Source organism: Melanerpes formicivorus, unplaced genomic scaffold, assembly GCF_026170545.1.
Source record: "Melanerpes formicivorus ecotype bairdi unplaced genomic scaffold, bMelFor1.0.p_v2 SCAF_4, whole genome shotgun sequence".
Taxonomy (NCBI): domain Eukaryota; kingdom Metazoa; phylum Chordata; class Aves; order Piciformes; family Picidae; genus Melanerpes; species Melanerpes formicivorus.
This window is the reverse complement of record NW_027142356.1, coordinates 3,053,330-3,071,572: the sequence shown is the minus strand read 5'-3', so window position 1 is coordinate 3,071,572 and position 18,243 is coordinate 3,053,330. Positions and strand designations below refer to the sequence as shown.

The following is an 18,243-nucleotide window of genomic DNA, read 5'->3' as shown; positions in this document are numbered from 1 at the left end:
GAAAAGGTTGAGGAGAGACTTCATTGCTCTCTACAAGTCCCTAAAAGGAGGTTGGAGCCAGCTGGGGGTCATGGCCTGAAATTGCTGAGGAGGCTGAGGTTGGATATCAGAAAAAATGTCTTCACTGAAGGTGTTCTCAGGCACTGGAACAGGCTGCAAAAGGAAGGGATTGAATGCCCATCTCCAGAAGCATTTAAAAGATGCAGAGATGCGGTGCTGAGGGCCACAGTTCAGCACCAGAGATGGCAGAGCCAGAAAGCATTTGGACTGGATGATCTGAAAGGGCTTCTCCAACCACAACAATTAGCATCATAGAATTGTCAGGGCTGGAAGGGACCTCAAGGATCAGCCACTTCCAACCCCCATGCCATGGGCAGGGACACCTCACACTACAGCAGGTTGCTCACAGCCACATCCAGCCTGGCTGCAAAAACCTCCAGGCAGGAGGCTGCCACCACCTCCCTGGGCAACCTGTGCCAGTCTCTCACCACCCTCATGGGGAACAACTTCTTCCTAACAGCCAATCTCAATCTACCCTCCTCCAGCTTGGATCCATTCTCCCAGTCCTATCACTCCCTGATACTCTGAAAAGTCCCTCCTCAGCTTTCTTGGCGCCCACTTCAGATCCTGGAAGGCCACAGTTAGGTCTCCTCAGAGCCCTCTCTTCTCCAGACTGAACAGCCCCAGCTCTCTCAGTCTGTCTCCACAGGAGAGGTTCTAAGGGGCTGTATGATCCATCTATGATGGGTTGAAAACCAATCAACATAGTCACACTGCAGGGCAGAATCAAGCTCTCTCGAGCTGAAGCCTCCAAAGCAGGCTGCGTTGTGACTCCGATGCCCTGCCCTGACAGCCTCCCGTCACAGTTTGGGGCAGCTTGGTTGAGTCATTTGTGGGTTTGCTCCATTTTAAACAAAGCCCAGAGAGTTTACCAACACTCCTAGGCTAAACCAGGCTAAGGCACACGTGTCAACACTTGCTGAGAAGCTTCCTGAGCAGACACCTGTATTTAGAAGCGAGAAAAAGAGAGACAAAAAGAAGAGGACTCTCTTAACAGGCAATTAAAACGTTTCCCCATTTGTTTTGATGCCTAAAGCTTCCCTTGGCACCAGGAGAAGTCCTGTAATCTATAAATAAACATGGGGAGAAGGAAGCCACCTGTTACTAACAGAAAGGGCATTGTTTTGTGTCAGCACATTAATATTCATCTCCCAAGTCACAACAAGAGCAGCCCTGCGTCACCAGTTCACACCTGAGCTACCCCGGATCACCCTGCCACGCACGGCACAAAGCAGATGCTCAGCTGGCCTTCAGCTTCACCTCAACTGCTGATAGCTCATTGTGCCTTGTGCTCAGCGCTGGTTAGGCCACACCTCGAGTCCTGTGTCCAGTTCTGGGCTCCTCAGTTTAAGAGGGACATTGAGACACGTGAAGGTGATCAGAGAAGGGCAACAAAGCTGGGGAGAGGCCTTGAGCACAGCCCTGTGAGGAGAGGCTGAGGGAGCTGGGGTTGCTTAGCCTGGAGAAGAGGAGGCTCAGGGGAGACCTTATTGCTGCCTACAACTAGCTGAAGGAGCCCAGGCAACCAGCACCAGAACAAGGGGACACAGTCTCAAGCTGTGCCAGGGGAGGTTTAGGCTGGAGGTGAGGAGAAAGTTCTTCACAGAAAGAGAGATTGGCCATTGGAATGTGCTGCCCAGGAAGGTGGTGGAGTCCCCATCCCTGGAGGTGTTCAAGAGGGGATTGGATGTGGCACTTGGTGCCATGGATTAGTCAGTCAGGAGGTGTTGAGTGACAGGTTGGACTTGATAATCTCTGAAGTCTTTTCCAACCTTACTGATTCTATGATTCTATATCCTCCCAGATCCCATTTTTTTTTCAAATGAGGGCCAAAAACGTGAGACCATCACAGGCAACTGAACCCAGGAGCTCCCACAGCACACTCTGCCTTGTCCACTGCAGCCCCAGGCTGCAGCACTACCCCACAGTGTGTGCCCAGCAAGCTGGCACAGGCTTCCTTGACGCTTCTTGAAGGTGGTTTAGAATGGTGGACATCAAGTTCTGCATGGGACAGCAATGTACCCTGGGGGCAAAGAAGGCCAATGGGATCCTGGGGGGCATTCAGAGGAGTGTGTCCAGCAGAGTCAGGGAGGTTCTCCTCCCCCTCTACTCTGCCCTGCTGAGACCTCACCTGGAATACTGCATCCAGCTCTGGGCTCCCCAGTTCAAGAGGGACAGGGATCTGCTGGAGAGAGTCCAAGGGAGGGCTACCAGGACATTAAGGTACTAGAAAATGAGACCTATGAGGAGAGGCTGAGGGGCCTGGGGCTGGCTAGTCTGAAAAAGAGAAGACTTAGAGGGGATTTAATAAATATTTGGAAGTATTTGAGGGCTGGGGGACAAGAGGGAGGGGACAGGCTCTGCTCAGTTGCATCCTGGGATAGGACAAGGGTCAATGGATATAAACTCCAGCACAGGAGGTTCCACCTCAACATGAAGAGAAACTTCTTCACTGTGAGGGTGCCAGAGCACTGGAGCAGGCTGCCCAGAGAGGTTGTGGAGTCTCCTTCTCTGGAGCCTTTCCAGCCCTGTCTGGATGCATTCCTGTGTGACCTGTGCTGGATTCTATGGTCCTGCTCTGGCAGGGATTTGGACTTGATAATCTTCTTCAAAGGTCCCTTCCAACCCCTAACATCCTGTGAGCCTGTGATTTCACTGCACAGCTTATCATAGTATCATTCAGGGTTGGAAGGGACCACAAGGATCATCTAGTTCCAACCCCCCTGCCATGGGCAGGGACACCCCACACTAGATCAGCCTGGCCAGAGCCTCAGCCAGCCTGGCCTTAAACACCTCCAGGGACAGGGCCTCAACCACCTCCCTGGACAACCCATTCCAGGGTCTCACCACTCTCATGCTGAAGAACCTCCTCCTCACATCCAGCCTGAATCTCCCCACCTCCAGCTTCATTCCATTCCCCCTAGTCCTATCACTACCTGAAATCCATAAGGGTGAAAGTCAGCCTCCAGCTCTATCAACAACGTCCAGTTCTCCTTGCAGCAGCTCCCATTTCTAACCTGCTGCCCTTGCTCTTTCCCTTATGCTTGCTTTGACAGCAAGTGCTTCTGGATTTGCTGCTGCTTTGATTTTTGAAGCAGTTTGCAGATGTGTGGCCAGGTGAAATGAGAGATTACAAAAAAGCCCAAGCTACCTCATGGGTGACCTCATCCGTGTTGCTAAAGCTGTGCAGGGGGAGTGCCCAGAGGCTGGAGCCAGGCTCTGCTGGGGGATGCCCAATGCCAGCACAAGGGGCAGTGGTGGAAGCTGAGGCAGAGGAAGTGCCATGGAAACAGGAGGAAATTTTTTTCCCCTGTGAGGGTGACAGAACACTGCCCCCCTCCACTTGACCCCCAGCCCTCAGCTATTGATAGTCATTGATCAGATCCCCTCTCAGCCTTCTCTTCTCCACACTAAACAGCCCCAGGGCTCTCAGTCTCTCTTCCCAGCAGAGATGCTCAAGTCCCCTGAGCATCCTCCTGGCTCTCCCTTGGACTCTCTCCAGCAGCTCTCTGTCTCTCTGGAACTGGGGAGCCCAGAGCTGGACACAGGATTGCAGCTGCAGTCTGAGCAGGGCAGGGCAGAGCGGGAGCAGAACCTCCCTAGCCCTACCGGCCACACTTTTCTTGCTGCACCCCAGGATCCCATTGGCTCTCTTGGCCCCCAGGGCACATTGCTGTCCCATACAGAACTTGCTGCCCACCAGCACTCCAAGCTCTTTCTCCATGGAGCTGCTTTGCAGCAGGGCAGCTCCTAACCTGTCCTGGTGCCTGCTGGTATTCCTCCCCAGGTGCAGGACCCTCCTCTTGTCTTCACTGACTTTTATTGCCTGCACCCAGCTCTCAACCTGCCCAGCTCTTGTTGGATGGCTGCACAGCCTGATTCCAAAGCAAACCAGCAAGGAAGGTGGGAGGCCAGCATTGGAAAGGACCCACAAAGAGGAGAGGGTCTCCAATGGCTGTCGCGTCTGTCCCGGGGAGCTGTAAAGCATGAAGCCACTACAGAGCAGGGCTGCACTACAAGAGGCAAACATCACTCAACACTGACCCCAGCACAAAACCTAACCAGCAGGTGACATCAGGCCAAGTCACAGGGAGATGTACTTTTTGCTTCACCCTGCCCTGCACTTTGAGCCCTCACCTTTACCTTGCTTTCCACAACCAACCCTATTCTCAGTGCTCCTTCCTCACGTTCTTTCCAGCCCCCACAGTGCTGCTCTCTGCTGGCCACCCTTCAGTTTGCCCACACCTGCCCCTTCACTTGCTCTCCTGTTCTAATTCTCAATTCTCAGCAGAGTAAAGCTGCTCCTTAAGAACTTCTGCTCCAGCATCTCCCACCTGGGCATTACAGCTCCTCTTTGTCTTGACTCCACCCTTGGGCTTCCTTCTGTAGCAGAAGCACCTGGGCCCACCCTTCCAAAGCACCTGCCTGCAGAAAGCAGCGTGCAACATTAAGTTCTGAGCACTCCTTGTATTCACAAAGGTGCTCTCTCATCAGCAATCTACCTTCACAGCATCATGGAAAACACCCAGCTGGAAGAGACCTCCAAGCTCATCCAGTCCAACTTTCCACCCAGCACTCATGGCTCAACACTAAACCATGTCCCTAAGCACCAGCTCCACACACTGCTTCAACACCTCCAGGGATGGGGACTCCAGCACTGCCCTGGGCAGAACATTCCAATGGCTGAGAGCCCTCTCTGGGAAGAAAGATTTCCTAGCATCCAGCCTGAGCCTCCCCTGCTGCAGCTTGGAACCATTTCCTCTGCTCCTGTCCCTTGCCACCAAGGAGTACAGGCTGCCCCCTCCTCGCTCCAACCTCCCTTCAGGGAGCTGTAGAGAGCAAGGAGGTCTCCCTCAGCCTCCTCTTCTCCCCACTGAACACCCCCAGCTCCCTCAGTCCCTCCTTGTAACCTAGGTGCTCCAGGCCCTTCTCCAGCCTTGTTGCCCTTCTCCAGACACGCTCCAGATCCTCAATGTCCTTCCCATAGTGAGGGCCCCAGAACTGAATGCCTACTACTCTCCCTATGCATACACCCTGAGCAGCACCACTTCTCCAAATGAGGAGACAGACATCTAAAACCTCAGGGACATTCCCAAGCACTATTTATGCAACTTTGTGCCCAAGAAGGAAATGCTTGCAGCTGGTCATCTCTAGCACTGAAGACACGAAGATCCTGGAAAACAGAGCTGGGCTACAGTGTGAGCGTTTCAAAACTGCCAAAGGAATTAATCATAGAATCACAGAATTGTCAGGGTTGGAAGGGACCTCAAGGCTCAGCCAGTTCCAACCCCCCTGCCATGGCCAGGGACACCTCACACTACAGCAGGTTGCTCACAGCCACATCCAGCCTGGCTGCAAAAACCTCCAGGGATGAGGCTGCCACCACCTCCCTGGGCAACCTGTGCCAGGCTCTCACCACCCTCATGGGCAACAACTTCTTCCTAACATCCAATCTCAATCTCCCCATTTCTAGTTTTGCTCCATTCCCCCCAGTCCTATCACTCCCTGACACCCTCAAAAGTCCCTCCCCAGCTTTCTCGGAGCCCCCTTCAGACACTGGAAGGCCACAATTAGGTCTCCTCAGAGCCTTCTCTTCTCCAGACTGAACAGCCCCAACTCTCTCAGTTTGTCTCCATAGCAGAGCAGCTCCAGCCCTCTGCTCATCCTTGTGGCCCTGCTCTGGACACCTTCCAGCACCTTCAGATCCTTCCTCTAATAGAGGCTCCAGAACTGGACACAGTGCTCCAGCTGTGGTCTCAGCAGAGTGGAGCAGAGGGGGAGAACCCCCTCCCTGGCCCTCCTGGCCACACTTCTCTTGCTGCAGCCCAGGACAGGGTTGGCAAGGATGTGAGCAGGGATGTATTCAGCTCTGTCCTTTTAACTTTTGAGAGCCATGTTTGCCAATTTTCCACCCCTTCTGTATTTTAAGTGTTACCAGGTCAAGTCAAACACCCATCTGAAATGCCTGCCCCAAACCATATTCTCAGTAACTGTACAAGTCTGAAACGTGTTTAAATCCATTTAAAAAATAACAAAAGAAACCCAATCTGAGTCCAACTAAAAATGCTCAGAATAAAAAGAGAGCAATTTTAGTTGAATTTTCCTGGAATAAGTCATTACATTTTCCAATAGGTAGGCTTTAGTTCTAATCTCAGGCTGAAAGCCTTGGGAGCTTCCTCAAATGTACCAACAAACAAATGGCAACAACTTCTAGGGCTTATCACTGTTCCAAAAGGAAGGCACTGCCACAGGAAAGAGAGACCTTCAAACAAAGCCAAATTGTCTTCATGCTAAAAACTGAAATCAGCTCTCTCCATTATTCCACCACTCTTACTCATTAGGAGGAAAAACACCAACCCAGTGAATCAAACCAAGCCCACACCGATAGGGAACATCTGCTAAAATATGCTGCAAGCTCCTTTCACCTTGGGCAAGCAGTCACAATCCCCCACAAACATGTGGCTGCTGACAGCAGCAATCTTTAAGACAAGACAAATTTTGGAGGCAAACAGGCCCATGCAGCTTTTTCCTCTCTTTTTCACCCCCCCCCCCCCCCCCCCCCCCCCGTTAAATATTTCAGACAGAAAAGGAGAACAGCCCTGTAGCAAATACTTCTGCAAAGAATGAAGCTCAGGCAAAACCCAACAAGTTTAGAAAGGAATAGGAGGATGCCAGATGTTGTGTGAGAAGCCAAAGGCTTGGGGCAAAACAGATTTTCTTCTGCAGCATACCTGCACCTTGGCTATATCCCCCCCCACCCCTCCCCAAGTATTCTCTCTGGTCTCCCAACCTTGCAACACAAAGATCCTTTTGTTTTCCTTACAAATCTGCACAGTATCTCTCACTGGGGTTTTGGTAAAACACTTTGCACACCAGATCATAATAAACATGATTGTTTTATACACACACACACACACAGAGACAGACAGAAGGAGTTCTACCCTGCTCTGCAAAACAAACCCCACCACAGGCAGAGCTTGCATACAGCAGTGCAGGAGGTTTCAGAACACAACAGTGATGAGAATGTGTCCCAATTACTCTGTGAGAGGGCCTACATGCAGTTACTGCTTTGAAAGCCAAAGAGCTAAATCAATTAACCGCACAAAATCTGCCCTAGAGAACTTCCAGGGCATTGCTCATAGCAGGTCTGGTGTCTTGCAACTAACTGAAACAGCACCCAAGTCAAAAAAGGCAACAAACAAACCATGGGAGACATCTGAAACACATCCCAGTGCCGGCAGATAAGCTACTCACCAAGAGAGAGCATTTTCCCCTTCTGCTGTGGATTGTGGTGCAGCCTCCTGATGCATTAGCCTTTTGCTGATAAAAATACAGCAGCTTGCTCCACTCAAAAATGGCTGCACTGCTTAGCTAGCAAAACCATGCTCAAGACTAAGCTGCAGCAGATTAAAGAGAGGAAGGGGGAAAAAAAGGCAGAAGCAGCAAAGGGGAAAAAGTGGACGACTGAACAACTGCTGCTGGTAGGAAGCTGAAAATATCCATGCTGGCACCTTCAGGCATGGAGCTACCCTGGAAGCTGCTGCTGCTGCTGCTCAAGTGTCTGCAGTAAAGGTCCTGCCACAGTCTCTGCTCCTGCATGGGTTTTCAGCTCCAAGGGCTCAGAAGAGGCCAGCAAACACCTCCTTCCCATGTGAAAGCTCTCATTTCTTCTTCTGCAGTGAAATCAACCAACTTTCTATGCTACAGAGTGACTGACTGCAATGTCAGCCAATCAGCTGGAGTTTTCCAGGAAAATCACCCCTTGGTTCATTCAAAACCAGGTCATATGACACTATTTGAAATGCTATTGGCTTAGGAGGCACAGAGTATTTTAGCCTAATCAGGCTAAGGCCACCCATCTAAGCCTCCCTAGGCTGAAGCCACCTTGACTGGAGGCAGGCTGAGGATAGGGAAAGAAGAATGCAGACCTACCAGAGCCTCCCAGCTGTTAAAGGGCCGGAGCGCGATTATCTTCTGAGCCTTTTTCTGAGAGCACTGGGGAATCAGAGTCAGCTCACTCAGGGAAGCATCCTGCAGGAAGCTGAGGATTTTGGCTTTGTAACCATCCTCCATCACTTCGTCGCCGCTGCCGTAGTCCTCATCCAGGGAGCTGCCACCATCAGAGGCTGCCTCATCCTCCGAGCCTTCTGCTTCCCTTTTAGGGCTCCAAAAGCTCCTTTTGACCTTGTCCTTTTTCTGAAAGCCATTCTGCCCCTTCCTGGCAGATTTCTCCTTTGGCTTCTCTTTCCCCTTGTCAATTCTGCTCTGGGTGGAAGCTTCAGTCCAGTCAGAAGCTTTACTTTTGGGAGAAAATTCCATGCCTACGCGTGCAATACATAAAGGCAACAGGTCAACACAGGGGGAATGAATCCTCACTGCTCCTTCAAACGAAAACCTACACACCAACCACAACTGGAGCACTACACAACAACTCAACAGCAAGGTCACCCAGCAGACACCATGCAAGTCTGCTTCAAGCATGTAGACAGCAGCCACTGTGAGTGCAAGAGGAGTATTGCTGGTTTGTATACTGTTCAAACAGCAGAAGGCTGTAAGGAACTGTCCCCAAAGTACTGAGGGTCACTGCTATGTAATCAACTCCCTTAAGGGAGGTTGTAGCCAGGTGGGGGTTGGGCTCTTCTCCCAGGCACCCAGCAGCAGAACAAGAGGACACAGTCTCAAGCTGTGTCAGGAGAGGTTTAGGCTGGAGGTGAGGAGAAAGTTCTTCCCAGAAAGAGAGATTGGCCATGGGAATGTGCTGCCCAGGGAGGTGGTGGAGTCACCATCCCTGGAGGTGCTCAAGAGGGGACTGGAGGTGGCACTTGGGGTCTGTGGTGACAGGTTGGACTTGATGATCTTTGAGGTCTCTTCCAACCTTGGTGATTCTGTGGAGTCACCATCCCTGGAAGTGTTTAAAACCAGACTGGGTGAGACACTTGGTGCCATGGTTTAGGTGATTAGAAGGTGCTGGGTGATAGGTTGGACTTGATGATGTTGAAGGCCTGTTCCAGCCTGGTTTATTCTATTCAATTCTATTCTATTCTGTGACAGACACAGAGGTCAGGGCACACAGTGAAGACCTCTGATGTGTGGGAGGCGGGATGAGATCCTGGTTCCACTCCAGCTGACTGCAGAGATACTCATTCTGCTGCTTTCAGAACACGAGCCTCCAGTCACCATGAAAATGCCATATTCCTTTCCATTTGAACACAGCCCAGCACAGAGCTAATGCTGGGCAACCAAAGCATGCACTAGTTAAAGGAACTGGGAAAAGGAGGTATTTATTTCAAAATAATCCCACTGCCTTGAAGCAAAACAGAGACTATTCAACAGAGGGAGAGCAAGCCACGTCAGAAATCAGTTTTGTGGGGGTCAATTCCTTCTTTGAAAGCAAGCACCTGCAACACTTTTCTGCCCAAGCCCAGCTTGCTGCTGATAGGCTGAAATCAGCTCTCAGAAGCAGCAGTGAAGGCCCAACCTCTTTAAAAGAATACTTAAGTAGCTGACACAGCAGAACACACACATTTCAGAGTGTTACACAGCTGTCAGAGAAGTAATCAACTCATTAAACAGTATTTAAGTTAGAACTTGTGGATTTACCTGGAGCCACAGTTCTTGCTCTCTCCCCCATCAAATGCACTGATTACATAATTCAGAGGCCTAGTTCTAGCATATTTTTTTCCTCTCCTCTCCTATGATATATTTTGAAAGGCTACAATAGCATGTGTCACTTGGCACCAAAGCAGTTATTTACAACTACTGAGTTACCAACTACTCAGTTAAAACAAAAAACCAACAGCACTGATGATTAAACAAACAGGAGGGGAGCACCTGTCAGCTCTGACACATTCCCAAAGGTCTTCTGACATATACCCACAGGTAACCACAACTCCATGCAGACATCTGTATTAACAAGGCAAAGATATTTACCTGGAGCCACAGTTCTTGCTCTCCAGCACATTTAATGCACTGATTACAAAATTTAGAGGCCCACTAGCACCAGAACAAGAGGACACAGTCTCAAGCTGTGTCAGGGGAGATTTAGGCTGGATGTTAGGAAGAAATTCTTCCCAGCAAGAGAGATTGGCCATTGGAATGTGCTGCCCAGGGAGGTGGCGGAGTCACCATCACTGGAAATGTTTAAAACCAGACTGGATGAGGCACTTGGAGCCATGGTTCAGTTGATTAGATAGTGTTGGGTGATAGGTTGGACTCAATGGTCTCAAAGGTCTCTTCCAACCTGGTTATTTGTATTCTATTCCATTCCTAGTACTTTTTTTTTTCTCTCCTCTCCTATATTATCTTTTGAAAGGCTAGAAGAGCACTTGTCACCTAATCAGTTTTGTCAGCTTTGACACATTTCCAAAGGTCTTCTGACATATACCCACAGGTTACCACAACTCCATGCAGAGATCTGTATTAACAAGGCAAAGATGTTTCCCTGAGCTTACAGAGCAGAAGACAAAACAATCGTAACACAGGAAAAAGGCATCCTCCCCCCAAAAAAGTTTCAAGGGTCTAGGCACAGGGCAACAGAGAATATTTGTATCACAAGTCTGGTGGTTTTATCTTGGGATGAAATAAAATCATGAACACCCTCACCATCTTCTGCAAATACTGTCAGGGCCTCCAGTGCTTCATGAAAGACCCAGTTATGTTCTTGAAGTACATCTCTCAGTTCCTAGGAAGAGGAGAAATTTGGTACTGCAGTTAAGAGAAGCAAACCCAACATTCTCTGTGCATAAAACATGAAGGCAAAAACACACAAGGCATCTGTAAATCAGATGTGCAGGGTGCTGCACTTTGGCTACAACAACTCCAGGCAGAGCTACAGGCTGGGGTTAGAGTGGCTGGAGAGCTGCCAGGCAGAAAGGGACCTGGGGGTGCTGGCTGACAGCTGCCTAAACATGAGCCAGCAGTGTGCCCAGGTGGCCAAGAAGGCCAATGGCATCCTGGCCTGCATCAGGAACAGTGTGGCCAGCAGGAGCAGGGAAGTCATTCTGCCCCATGCTCAGCACTGGTTAGACCACACCTGGAATCCTGTGTCTGGGCCCCTCAGTTTAGGAAGGACATTGAGACACTTGAAGGTGTCCAAAGAAGGACAACAAAGCTGGGGAGGGGTCTGGAGCACAGCCCTGTGAGGAGAGGCTGAGGGAGCTGGGGTTGCTTAGCCTGCAGAAGAGGAGGCTCAGGGGAGACCTTGCTCTCTCCAACTCCCTGAAGGGAGGTTGTAGCCAGGTGGGGGTTGGTCTCTTCTCCCAGGCACCCAGCACCAGAACAAGAGGACACAGTCTCAAGCTGCACCAGGAGAGATTTAGGCTGGATGTTAAGATGAAGTTCTTCCCAGCAAGAGAGATTGGCCGTTGGAATGTGCTGCCCAGGGAGGTGGTGGAGTCACCGTCCCTGGAGGTGTTTTGGAAGAGCCTGGATGAGGCACTTGGTGCCATGGTTTAGTTGATTAGATAGTGCTGGGTGATAGGTTGGACTCGATGATCTCAAAGGTCTTTTCCAACCTTATTAATTCTATTCTATATCTACTCACCCAGTGAAGAGTGTGGGAGAGAGAGGAAGGGATAAGTTCCTCATGCATTCTTATAATAAGCTATCAAATTAGGCTATGCCAGGCTTGACACAGGCCCACAAAAGCAGCATTAGAATCTCCATATGTCCTGATTGCAGCCAACAGCTCTCAGCTGGGGCAAGTTACATTCCATAAGCAGCAACATTCCTACCCTGAACTCTTTACAAGAGGGCTGTTTGTGTAAGAGCCTTTCATTTAGGCTAATCAACAGCTGCAATGCTCTCAAGTTCAAATCTGATGTGCCATCAGAAGACATGAGCTCACCTCCTTATCCAATCCAGGGAATGTATTCTGCAGCTTCTTCACCAGCACCTCTTGCCTCTCCCATTGTCTTTGGGGGTCTGACTCATCCAACTATATTCAATTAAAAAAGATTTAGGGGAGGGAAAAGAAAAGGTCAATCCATTAGGTTCAACCTAAATGACAAACATAGAACCAACACCCCACAACTGGAACACAACCCAACCTCATCAACAGTGCTTATCCTTCAGGAGGCACTCGAAACAGCACAAGGGGTTAAGACAAAGCCAAGTAGCAGAAGTGATTTCTCAGACACAGCCAATGATAAAAGAAGACCAAAACCTTCCTAAGTGTAGAAAAGGCCTTCACTCAAGGAAAAGTGGCATTCCTGACTTGACAGGCATTCACAGTGCTAAGTCACACACCAAAACACAGTTTAGCACTAGCTAGCTTGAATTTATTTAAACTAAAAAGTAGTGATTCTGGGGGATATTTAAAGCAGAATATCAGAATATTAGAGGTCAGAAGGGACCTCCAGAGATCATCTAGTCCAACTCCACTGCCAGAGCAGCATCACCCAGGGCAGTCTGCACAGGAATGCATCCAGGTGGGGTTGGAAAGGCTCCACAGAAGGAGACTCCACAACCTCTCTGGGCAGCCTGCTCCAGGGCTCTGCCACCTTCACTCTAAAGAAGTCTCTCCTCATGTTGAGCTGAAACCTTCTCTGGTCAAGTTTGTCTCCAGTGTTCCTTGGCTTATTGCTGTGCAGCAGCCAAAAGAGCTTGGTCCCCGCCACTTGACCCCCAGCCCTCAGCTATTGATAGACAGTTGACAGTTTCTATCCCTTGCCCCTTGTCCTATCCCAGGGTGCAGCTGATCAAAGCCTGTCCCCTCCCTCCTCAACCCCAGCCCTCAGACAGTTATAAATATTGATTAAATCCCCTCTCAGCCTTCTCTTCTCCAGACTAAACAGCCCCAGGGCTCTCAGTCTCTCTTCACAGGGGAGATGCTCAAGTCCCCTAAGCATCCTCCTGGCTCTCCCTTGGACTCTCTCCAGCAGGTCTCTGTCTCTCTGGAACTGTGGAGCCCAGAACTGGACACAGGATTGCAGCTGTGGTCTGAGCAGGGCAGAGCAGAGGGGGAGCAGAACCTCCCTAGCCCTACTGGCCACACTTTTCTTGCTGCACCCCAGGATCCCATTGGCTCTCTTGGCCACCAGGGCACATTGCTGTCCCATACAGAACTTGCTGCCCACCAGCACTCCAAGCTCTTTCTCCATGGAGCTGCTTTCCAGCAGGGCAGCTCCTAACCTGACCTGGTGCCTGCTGTTACTCTTATTATATAAGATGGCAGGGTTAAGTCAGTCAGGTTAGATTCCCAAGGCTGCAGAATTTATCCCACCAGAGCCTACAAGCATATCCAACAATGTGTTTGTATGGAGATTTACAGAGGTGGAGGGGGAGATGGTAGAAATCCACACATACTGTATCACAGCACCAGGGAGTCACATCAAAAGGTGGGAAAAGTTTTCCATCAACAATAACTTCACTAACAGCTCCTATCAGCCTGCAAACAGTGAGGGCTCTTCTGAACAAAGGCCCCCACAGCTCCTCTGTTAAGCACTCAACACACAGAATTACACAAGCACATTTGCAGAGCTTCCTGTGCAAAGTGGTTACAGAGCTGTTTACCTAGAGCAGAGATGCCAACAATCTACATCAATATTTACTTTGCTGAAGGAGCAAATCTGCTGGAAGAGCACAAACAGATCATCCAGAAGCACTCTGAGGAACAGAGCACACGGTTCCTTTCCCCAGAGAGTCTATGGTATCAAGGACAGCAACAATACACACTCCTAGGCTGCACCAAAAGCAGCATTGCCAGCAGGTCCAGACAAGGGATTCTATCACTTTGCTCTGCTCAGACCTCACCTGGAGTACTGGGTACAGGTCTGGAGCCCTGCAAGGACAGGCTGAGGGAGCTGGGGGTGTTCAGCCTGGAGAAGAGAAAGCTCCAGGGAGACCTAATAGCAGCCTGCCAGTACCTGAAGGGGGCTACAGGAAGGCTGCAGAGAGACTGTTTGCAAAGGCCTGCAGGGACAGGACCAGGGGCAATGGCTTCCAACTAGAGAAGAGCAGATTGAGATTGGATGTTAGGAACAAGTTTTTTATTCTGAGGGTGGTGGAACCCTGGAAGAGGCTGCCCAGGGTGGTGGTTGAGGCTCCTTCCCTGGAGATATTGAAGGTGAGGCTGGATGAGGCCCTGGGCAACCTGATCTAGTTGGGGCTGTCCCTGCTGACTGTGGGGAGGTCAGACTGGATGAGCTTTGGAGGTCCCTTCCAGACTGGACCATTCTAAGATTTGAGAAAGCTCTGAGGAGACCTTCTTGTAGCCTTCCAGCATCTGAAGGGGGCTACAAGAAAGCTGGGGAGGGACTTTTGAGGGTGTCAGGGAGTGATAGGAGTGGGGGGAATGGAGTGAAAGTAGAAGTGGTATATTCAGATTGGCTGTTAGGAAGAAGTTGTTCCCCATGAGGGTGGTGAGAGCCTGGCACAGGTTGCCCAGGGAGGTGGTGGCAGCCTCATGCCTGGAGGGTTTTGCAGCCAGGCTGGATGTGGCTGTGAGCAACCTGCTGTAGTGTGAGGTGTCCCTGCCCATGGCAGGGGGGTTGGAACTGGATGGTCCTTGAGGACCCTTCCAACCCTACCAATTCTATGATACCCACCTAAATACAGCAGGAGGGGTAGAGAGGTCAAAGTAACCTCTACCTTAATTGCAACCAACTCCATCCTTTAAAAGAAATTCTTCAAGTCATCATTTCCAATCTGCACATCACAACAACATTTCTGCCATACAGGAGAGCAGCACTAACAGCTGCTGAGCTACATTTGGCTGAGGAAACACCATGAATGACCTGATGAAGCAAACTGAACCACAGCCCACAGCTCCCACTCATGTTCATAAGAGTGGCACTCAGTGCTCTCTACAACTACTTGAAGGGAGGTTGTAGCCAGGAAGGAGTTGGTCTCTTCTCCCAGGCAACCAGCACCAGAACAAGAGGACACAGTCTCAAGCTGTGCCAGGGGAAGTTCAGGCTGGAGATGAGGAGAAAGATCTTTCCAGAAAAAGAGATTGGCCATTGGAATGTGCTGGCCAGGGAGGTGGTGGAGTCCCCATCCCTGGAGGTGTTCAAGAGGGGATTGGACGTGGCACTTGGAGCCATGGTTTAGTCGTCAGGAGATGCTAGGTCTTAGGTTGGACTTGATGACCTCTGAGGTCTTTTCCAATCTGGTTGATCCTATGAAATCGATTGGATTGTCAAATAAAATACACCAAGTGCACAATGCCACTGCCAAGGACCCTGGACAAGGCTGGGGGAGCAATGGCTGCAATGGCCTCCCTTTTATACCCCTGCTGGACAAGGGGAGAGAGCAATGGCTGCAATGGCCTCCCTTTTATACCCCTGCTGGACAAGGGGAGGGAGCAATGGCTGCAATGGCCTCCCTTTTATACCCCTGCTGGACAAGGCTGGGGGAGCAATGGCTGCAATGGCCTCCCTTTTATACCCCTGCTGGACAAGGCTGGGGGAGAGCAATGGCTGCAATGGCCTCCCTTTTATACCCCTGCTGGACAAGGCTGGGGGAGCAATGGCTGCAATGGCCTCCCTTTTATACCCCTGCTGGACAAGGGGAGGGAGCAATGGCTGCAATGGCCTCCCTTTTATACCCCTGCTGGACAAGGGGAGGGAGCAATGGCTGCAATGGCCTCCCTTTTATACCCCTGCTGGACAAGGGGAGGGGATGGAACAGACCAAGGGGGAAAAGACCCTCCAAGGAGGGCAAAAAAACCCTCTCAGAAGCTATCCCCGCCCTGTTTTCAGGATGGGTATAGCCCACCACAACAGGAGGGAGAAATAAAGGATAGTAATAAAGAAAGAAATATCTGTACTTACATAATCAGTCTTTGGCCTTTTTTTGACATGCTCAGTTTGGTCTTTGCCATTGGTGGGAGAATCTTTCAGCTTCCTTTTGCAAGAGGCAGCTTTAAAAAGAAGCAAGGCAGAAAAGAATGAATTACTCCCACCATGCTCTCCCCAAGAAAACTGTAGGATCATTCAAACCAACATGATGGCAGCTACTTCAGTCTGGAGAAGAAAAGGCTCCAAGGATACCTTTGTGTGGCCTTCCAGTATCTGAAGGGGGCCACAAGAAAGCATAAGATCTTCTCCCCCTCTACTCTGCCCTGTTGAGACCCCACCTGGAGCACTGTGTCCAGTTCTGGAGCCCCTAGTACAGGAAGGATCTGGAGGTGCTGGAAGGTGTCCAGAGAAGGGCCATGAGGATGAGCAGAGGGCTGGAGCTGCTCTGCTATGAGGACAGGCTGAGAGAGTTGGGGCTGCTCGGTCTGGAGAAGAGAAGGCTCCAAGGAGACCTAATTGTGGCCTTCCAGGATCTGGAGGGGGCTACAAGAAAGCTGGGGAGGGACTTTTGAGGGTGTCAGGGAGTGACAGGACTGGGGGGATGGAGCAAAACTAGACATGGGTAGATTGAGATTGGCTGTGAGGAAGAAGTTGTTCCCCATGAGGGTGGTGAGAGCCTGGCACAGGTTGCCCAGGGAGGTGGTGGCAGCCTCCTGCCTGGAGGTTTTTGCAGCCAGGCTGGATGTGGCTGTGAGCAACCTGCTGTAGTGTGAGGTGTCCCTGCCCATGGCAGGGGGCTTGGAACTGGCTGATCCTTGAGGTCCCTTCCAACCCTGACAATTCCATGATTCCATGACTAGCTGCACAGAACTATATAGTCCAGTTTCGTCCAACCAAGCAGCTGCTTGAAAGCAGTCTGGCACTTAACCATCCAACTGCCTCTCACACAGAACAACTGAAATAGCATTTCATTTTATTCCTTTGCTTTCCAACTGCCAAGTGTTTTACACACACAAGCTGGATGAAGGTTTCTGTGTTTTCAGTGGAGCTGGCTGATTTTTGCACAGTTGCTATTTGATCAAGGCTGAACTCCAGCCCTTTGTTGAAATAGGTACATCACTGCCAACCTCCAAGTGCTGATGACTGATTCCTGGCTCAGGGGCTACCACCAAACAGTTTTCAACACTGAAGCCAAATGTCTGGAAGAAAACTATGCATATTAAGTTGGTGATAACTAAGTATCAGTGATGACTCTATTGCTGAAGAATAGTTCTTTTAAGCCAGAACTTGGGAGTATCTGTGGGCCCTGGAGATTATCAAGAGATTATCTTCTTGGCATTGAGGCCTGCCCAGTCAGGAGCATTTTCTGACTGCCATTGAGCACAGCTCATGAAGGCAAGCACACATTGGCACTGTTTCTGCACATCAGCTTTGCCTGAATCAGCAACTGTTATCAGACCACAGCACTGAAAAGATTCCTAGGCCATGCAAGTTAAGTCTTTCTCAGAAGAACAACTGCCTGAAGGACTTTGATGTCTAATACCAGCATGAGGACACAGAGGAGGGACACAAAAATGATCAGGGGGTTGGAGCAGCTCTGCTATGAGGACAGGGTGAGGGAGCTGGGGCTGTTCAGCCTGGAGAAGAGGAGGCTCCAGGGGGACCCAATAGCAGCCTGCCAGTACCTGAAGGGGGCTACAGGAGGGCTGGAGAGAGACTGTTTGCAAAGGCCTGCAGGGACAGGATGAGGAACACTGGCTTCAAACTAGAGCAGAGCAGATTTAGACTGGATGTTAGGAACAAGCTCTTCACTATGAGGGTGGTGGAACACTGGAAGAGGTTGCCCAGGGAGGTGGTTGAGGCTCCATCCCTGGAGATATTGAAGGTGAGGCTGGATGAGGCCCTGGGCAACCTGATCTAGTTGGGGATGTCCCTGCTGACTGCAGGGACCTTGGACTGCATGAGCTTTGGAGGTCCCTTCCAAACTGGACCATTCCATGGGTCTGTAACTTCCCATCTTTCATTCATACCCATATTTTCCATATCTCATCATCACACCTGTAAGTCACCTACAATGCTTCTTGTTTTAACTACATACAACACCGAATCCAAGCCATAAAAGAAAGGTTTCATCAGTCTGAAAGGACAGAAGGAAAATGGAGGCTGCCTTAGCCACATCCATTCAGCTAAGCCACATTCCACCAAATTGGATCTTGTCCCTTCTCTGACTGTTGTCCCAGTCAATGAGTCCCCACAAGCAAAGCTCAACATCATAAATTACTACAGAGAAGCAGCTGCTCAGCACTGTCTCCTCTTCTGAATGCAATGTGTCCAGAACCAGGTGATTTATACCAGCACTTTCAGGCATGCTTGCTCCTAACTAAATATTTCAGACAGCAGCTGTGCGAGGTGAGAATTCTGCTGCCAAGATTTTTCTGGGGGG

General features: G+C 50.3%; 1 protein-coding gene across 3 annotated transcripts in view; it reads right to left on the bottom strand.

The window, feature by feature from the left end:
• SMARCAD1 (SWI/SNF-related, matrix-associated actin-dependent regulator of chromatin, subfamily a, containing DEAD/H box 1) overlaps positions 1 to 18,243 on the bottom strand; it is a 70,588-nt gene that overhangs the window by 30,129 nt on the left and 22,216 nt on the right. For all 3 annotated transcript variants that reach the window (XM_068136769.1, XM_068136768.1, XM_068136770.1), the window contains exons 6-9: positions 15,834 to 15,922; positions 11,906 to 11,995; positions 10,663 to 10,741; positions 7,993 to 8,381 (exon numbers count right to left, since the gene is read on the bottom strand). In XM_068136769.1, coding sequence (XP_067992870.1) covers positions 7,993 to 8,381; positions 10,663 to 10,741; positions 11,906 to 11,995; positions 15,834 to 15,922 — 647 coding nt within the window. The remainder of the gene's footprint in view (positions 1 to 7,992; positions 8,382 to 10,662; positions 10,742 to 11,905; positions 11,996 to 15,833; positions 15,923 to 18,243) is intronic.